This window comes from Octopus sinensis, linkage group LG14 (assembly GCF_006345805.1).
Source record: "Octopus sinensis linkage group LG14, ASM634580v1, whole genome shotgun sequence".
NCBI lineage: Eukaryota > Metazoa > Mollusca > Cephalopoda > Octopoda > Octopodidae > Octopus > Octopus sinensis.
Genome location: NC_043010.1, coordinates 29215553 through 29222876, shown reverse-complemented (window position 1 = coordinate 29222876; position 7324 = coordinate 29215553). Strand labels below are relative to the sequence as shown.

The window sequence follows — 7324 nt, the reverse complement described above, 5'->3', positions numbered from 1 at the left end:
TAAATGTATAACCTGAACTGAGATTTTATTTGGGAAACAATAATTAAAATTACGGAGATGTACTCGCATAGCAAGTAATTTGATCTGAGATCGTGTGCTGAAACGAAAACAATTGCAGCGTGGAAGGTGTTTATAAGCCATTTAAGAAACACACAAAAGCCGTTGAAGTGAATCGAACGGCTTTTGTGTGTTTCTTAAATGGCTTATAAACACCTTCCACGCTGCAATTGTTAATAATTAAAATGTTTGCATATAAATATAAACAAGCAGCCACTAAGAGCAGAAAATAGTTTCATGTGATGAAGTATTACTACAAAATAATCCATTTTGCAATTTATTTTGAGTACAACAATTGTTATATCCAATATGGTTTTTCTTTGGAAGTAATAACTATTCAGCGTCTATATGTCGCCGGAAAAACCACAAATGAGGCCGCCATGTAGAATGTACCTAAAATGAAAACATAAAAATATCTATAGTATACACTCGCATGAATATAAATACACGCATTCGCAAGCACACGCGCGCGCACACACACACACTCATTTTATGCCTCTTTTCCATGCTGACATGGGTTGAATGGATCGTCACGCTCAGTGTCATTTCTTATTGGGAGCCTCTGCTCCTCAAAATTTCAAACGTATCATTTAACTTAGTTTCTACAGCTGAGTATATTTCCATGCCGTCATGCAACATATAACCGGTTATGGCATATGGTGACCAGTAATAAAGTCACAATTTTGGCTAGAAAAAAAGTCGCAATTAATTCATGGTGGTCGGTAATAAAGTCACAGGAAATATGGAAAAACGAATAAAAAATCTAGAAAGCAAATTCGAATGACAAACAATGAAGTGGGGAACGGGTTCTGCTTTCGGCCCCGCAAGCCCCGGTCCGCCACTGCTACCTTTGGGAAGACTTTCAGGACACTCTTAATCGGAGACGTTTACTCCTACCATTCTTGCTACAATATTCCATATTTTCTTGTATACATCCGGCGACAGACACTCATTCACCTTTATCTTCCTTTTTAGGTGAAAGAATAGGAATTTCACCACACCAAGGCTGGAAATTAAAGTGCCTGTCACGATACCTTTCACACGGGTCACCAAAAATGCAAATAAAAATATGTATAGTAATCCAACAGTCTGACTACCTTGTTATTCTCAATATACAATATCTATACATCACTTCAAAAAGTCTCTACATATGTGTGTGTGTGTGTGTGTGTACACCATATCACCTGTGAGAACTGAATAGATGGCCTCATGTCAACAGGTCATCTTTTGACAAGAACTCAACAAGATTAACCACTCCAAAATGTTCCATTTCTTCATTCGTAATGGACTTAACTCTCCTTCCCGCTGTTTTCAATTACTGTTACTTTTATCTTTATATATATATATTCATTTTTCTTTATTTCATTTACTTTCTTCTTCTTCTTCTTCTTCTTCTTCTTCTTCTTCTTCTTCTTCTTCTTCTTCTTCTTCTTCTTCTTCCCTTTCTCCTGAGCGTCCAATAACACTATACTTGTTCCACATCCTTGCGTTGTTGTGTTTTCTCTTTGTTAATGTTTCGAGTAACTATATATATATGTACATACTCACACACACACGTATTTACATACACACATACATTATATATATGTACAGAACTATGAGGCAAATACAGACATGCACAAACTGACACACTATATAAAATAAATATCCTAAAATTACACGACAGGACTGAACATTATTATGTACCACGGAAACCTCAGATAAAACAGAAATCCTATAAACTGAATTTTAGGATTGTCCCCTCAGTTAGACGAATCTGCCCCTCGAAATCGGACATTGGGAGGATTAGTAAGACGATAATAGATAGAGTTATGTCTAAACTTATATCGAAAAGCACTTTAGCACTGTGATCCGACATATAACATGTAATCGGGTGGTTTAACTATCTACATACTAATAAACACAGTAAATTCATTCAACTAGACACCGAGTGATATTACGCCAACATTAACCCTATCCTCTTAAATAAAACTTTAATCTATGCTAGAAATATTTCTGATCTTTCTAGATACGAAACTGACATAATATTAGCCGCGCGTAGAACCCTAGGAGATTTTGATAATAAACTATGGAACCGGTCCGATACTCCAAATGGGATCATCTGATTCTGCACAGGCAACAGACCTCTTCGGAATCTACACCCTATCCCAGATACAGCTACGTATTCCAGGAATGAATGGAGGTCTATATAGGAACGACACGTTATTCTTCATACATAGATGTAGTAAAGTACAGCGACAAAAATAAAAGGGATCCTTATTATATATGCATATATAATCCAAGAAAACGTGTAGTAAATAAACATATGAATATATACTAAATACACAGACGAACAGAAAACACAGAAGGTCACCAACTACTCTTCAATTACTGGCCAGAAGATCAAAGCGCAATTTCGGCCACTGTCGATAATATTGCTTCCACTCTGGAGGCACCGGAAAGAAACTTGCCGGGAATGGGACCAAACATAACAAGACAAGACGGGCTCGAGACGAGACGGTTAGGACAAAACGAGAAGGACAAAACAATAAACAGAATAAAGGCTTAGGGCTACACGAAGACAACAATTAAAATGAAAATAATACATATACAACAAAAAAAAAGCCTTAGGGCTGCAAGACAAAACAAAAATGGGTCTGTGTATTTAGTATATATTCGTATGTTTATTTACTACCCGTTCCTTTTGAATTATATATATATATATATATATATATATATATATATATATATATTATATATATATATATATATATATTATATATATATATGTAATTTAGTAATTCTCCTAGAATACGCTTAACTACCGATTTCAATACAATAGTGGGGTGATTTGATAATTTGTTCACATATATTGTAACCTCACCTTCTTTCCTATAGGGATAGTATAACTTAGAGTTAATGTTTAAAGTAGTATCCAAAAAATTTACTACTTTTGTGCTATGTTGATACGTAATACTTAAGTTAAAGTTTTTTAAAAAATTTCTAATTCTTTTTCTCATTCTTTCTATGATTGAGTTATTGTTGCTATGGTGATGAACAGAGCATCCTCCCTTTATAAACCTCCCTGTAATTCATGGATTTCCCTATTTAGGCACCTTAAAAGGTACGCACCTACTAGATTAGTGATTTCGGCCGAATCGCTCGAGCCCATGGCTATATCAGTATCTCGGTACTCTTATATATATATATAGTATTAATTAATAGTATGTGATGGATTACATATAAGACTTTTATTAGGTACTACATATGTTTCGATACATCAGTCTAGGTCTCTCCAGATACATTAATGAAGATGTCCCACCAAAGATTTTTAGTGTCGGCAGGTTTGTTGTTATATGTCCATCAAGTTAGGGACAGAATAAAAGTAAATAATATTATAGAAAAGCAAAAAATTCAAATGTGAACGAGGAAATCTTGCGTTCCAGTTTAGATTTTAAAAATGACCTAATCGACTTTCCTGTCATATCTGCTTATAGAAAAAAGAAAGTGGAGGGAGAAAGGAAGATTACTACTTAGACTAGTAGTTTTATGTTCACGCATATGCAACCCGACGGTCAAACAGAGATATTTATATATGCCAACAGTATATATATATATATATATATATATATATATAGCAAATGAAAGACGGAAGATGGAATTACAAGAATTTATTATTAACCAGGACAATTGTTTCGTCACATCTAACATCGATCCCTCATAGGTGTGACACTCAACAATTGGCTCAAGAGCATCCGGTGGTGCTTATGTATTTCGTCAGGTGATAAAAAAATGCAGCTCGTTAAAATAACCTCCCGCAATGTAACCTCCCGCAATGTAACCTCCCGTTTTGTAGAAAAAAAAAGCAGACAGACGGAGGAAATATCATCATTTATATAGAAGAGCAAAAATATAATCGCAGATGGCAAAGAAAAAAAAACGAACACGCAATCCAGCGAGAAAAGTATTAAAGATAACCAGCAAGAAATATCGGTGTATAAACGCACTCGGGCAAGTTGCATAGCGCGAGTACACTCGCTCATTGAAGCATCCGCAAAAATGTGAGTATACGCATACGTGAGGTTTGGTGCACTCATGATCACAAAGCGAGTTAACTATCTACTTGGTGTTTGTAAGAACGGGGAAGTTAACAGGAAACTTAAGTTATCTATACCTTAAAGTAAATTAAATTATGTTTACGTTTATTCAAAATTCATTCCCACTGCATTGTGCGAAAGTAAATTTATTTGCGTGTAGGCATCTCGAGAGTCGTTCAGAAATTCTATTAATGATCTTCTCGTTTATTTACTACACGTTTCTTTTGAATTATATATTTAGATGTATAAATATGTGTGTGTGTGTGTGTGTGTGTGTGTGTGTGTGTGTGTGTGTGTGTGTGTGTGTGTGTGTGTGTGTGTGTGTACACACAGGTATGTCATATTTTCCGTTTGTTGTCTTATTTAATCCTGAAAATATTATTTATGTAGCGTAAGCACTCATTCATTTTATTTTTTACCTATACATACATACAGACAGACAAATAGATAGATAGATAGATAGATAGATAGATAGATAGATAGATAGATAGATAGATAGATAGATAGATAGATAGATAGATAGATAGATAGATAGATAGACAGACAGACAGACAGACAGACATAGATAAATATATAGGAATATGTGTTTTTGAAAATGTACCTAAATTTCAAAAACTCGTAAATGTTTAAAAAACATTTATTTACATATATACCAAACTAGTTTCAACAATATTTTTTTGTTTATCACTGGCAAAAGTTTAAAATTATGAATTAGAAAAACATCTTTAAAAGTTTCAATATTGACAAATTAAAATGTTTCAATGTTTACGAACTAAAATGTTTCAATGTTAACAAATTAAAATGTTGCAATGTTGATAAATTAACATGTTCAAAACAGTTGGTTTCCCTGTGGTGACGGTCATAAGTCGTTTCGGTTCTCTTAAAGGGTCATTTCGTTTTATTTGTTGAAGTTCGGTTTTGATTGATCTGGAGTTAGGTAACGTCAGCAACTGGTGTTTGTAAAATTTCATTGGACTAGAGGTAGGTGACATCGGCAACTGGTGTTTGTATGGTGATTTGGAGTTGCGATATCGGAACCCAGATAGAAGATTGTTACTAAAGTTTAAAAAATATTGTTGTTCCTGGTTGTTTTTTGTGTTGAAATTGAGTCTTTTTCTTTTCTTTTTACTGCTTTTTCTTCTTTCTAAAGGATATTCAGTTGTCCTTTATAACTTTTTAATCAGTATGTTTTCCTTATTTAAACGGAATTGGGTTGAAGTTTTTCCAGTGCATTGACAGATAGAGGGAAGATTTGGTATTTAGAGTTTATGCCTACGGGGCATTGGGCTAGGTGCTTGCTTACGGGAATTTTCCTAGTGGTGGAGTCCCAGATTTGTTGCCTGAGCACCGTAAGTCTATCATTCAAAGTTAAGCTAGTTTGACCAATGTAGTCACCGCCATAACCTCCACATTTGAGAACATAGATTAAGTTCTTCGAAGCACAGGTGAAATCATATTTGATGGTAAAAGTTTGACCTGACTTAAATTTGCATGTTGAGCCCTCTAAGAGGAAGATGCAAGTTCCGCAGTTAGGGTGGTTACACTTTGTGACTTGTGGGGATGTAATTTTGGTAGGTAATTTGGCGCTGGTGAGTAATCGTTTTAGGGATTGCGGTTGTCTGTTGCTTTTAATAATCCTATGTGTTTCTAGTGCCTTTTTCATTCGCGGGTCCTTCATAAGGAGGAGTATGTTTTGGTGGGTGATGTTGTATGCTTCCATGTTTTTTGGATTGTGTGTTGATACGTAAGATAGTGTTTTAAGTGTGTCATGGTGTTTTCTTTTTTCCTTAACTCTTGGATGTCTATCATTTTTGCACGTTTTATTCCATTTTTGATTAGACTATCCAGTAATGTGTTGTTAAGTTCGTGGAGTAGCTTTTCTCGGGTTTCGGGATTTGATGTAATCGTGCAAATTTTTCTCGCCAAGTTGAACGGTATATTTATTTTAGTATGTCTTGGGTGGCAAGAGGAGAAGAGGAGATATTGTCTTGAGTCCGTTGGTTTGAAGATATCGGTTTCAGTATCTTTCTTTATTATTTAGATGCCCAGGAAGGGTAGTTGTTTGTAGTTGTATTCCATTGTAAACTGGATACTGTGGTTAATGCTGTTGATTAAGATTTTAAATTTTGAGAGTTGTTCAATATTATGTAGCCACAGGATAAAACAGTCATCCAGGTAGCGTTTCCAGTTGGTGAGTATGTATTTTTGGAAGTTGTCTCCAAATTTCAATCTAGCGCGTTCGTATTTTTGGACTTCCAAGTATGCCATGACAAGGTTGGCAAAAGTAGGCACCACCCTCGTTCCCATCGCCGTGCCCGATTTTTGTCTATAAGCGTTTTCGTTGAAATAGAAGCAGTTGTTCTGTAGGATGAATTTTATTCCTTCAACGATGAATTCTTTTCTGATTCGCTCAGGAATGTCATTTGGGAATTTTTCCAACCAGTATTGTATGGCTATTATTTCGTATTCGTGAGGAAACGAGGTCTAGAGGTTTATTACATCGAATGAAACCAGGAGGGAGTCCTTGCTGGTTTTGTTCGGGGGATGGTTTAAACAGTCCAGATCATCTCGTATAAAGCTCGGTATATGTTGGAGAATAGGTTTGAGGAGTACGTCAATAAAGTTACCGAGTCTGTGTGTCTCACACGAGGGACCAGACACAATTGGTCTAATTTTGAGATCTCTCGGGTGTGGAATATTTGAATATTTATGACTATAGAAGTTGATTTGTTACAGGCTTCGTTTATGGCCTCACTTTTGGGGAGTTTGGGAAGGCCATAGAAATTACTGGTTTTGCAGTCAAATCTAGTCAAGTAATCTGTCTCTTTTTTTGTTAGACCTTGTTGGAACTGGTGGATACGGGTAGACAGTTTGGTAATTATCTTGGAGTCACTGTAGTTGTTGATTTTTTCATAGTAAGTACTGTCTTGAAGGAGGGTTAGGGTAGTGTTTATGTATTTTTCTGAGTCCATGATTACTATAGAACTCCCTTATCGGCTTCTTTTATAATTATGTTGTCATCCTCCTTGAGATTATTAATGATTTCCCATTCTTCTCTACTTGTATTTATTTTAAATTTTCGGGGTGGGAGTAAATTGTAGGGGTAACTGGGAATCAAATCACAAAAGTTATCCAGAGTTTGATTTCTTCCTTTAGTAGGATAGTAGTTACTTTTATTATGAAGGATTGAT

General features: G+C 35.3%; 1 protein-coding gene across 6 annotated transcripts in view; it reads right to left on the bottom strand.

The window, feature by feature from the left end:
* Positions 1-287: 287 nt before the first annotated feature.
* The window catches only part of LOC118765930, an 84184-nt gene continuing 77147 nt past the window's right edge, over positions 288-7324 (bottom strand). For all 6 annotated transcript variants that reach the window (XR_005001842.1, XM_036508782.1, XM_036508786.1 and 3 more), the window contains one exon: positions 288-450. Coding sequence is in view for 5 of the 6 variants with exons in the window: in XM_036508782.1 (XP_036364675.1) it covers positions 395-450 (56 nt within the window). In the remaining variant the exon portion in view is untranslated. The remainder of the gene's footprint in view (positions 451-7324) is intronic.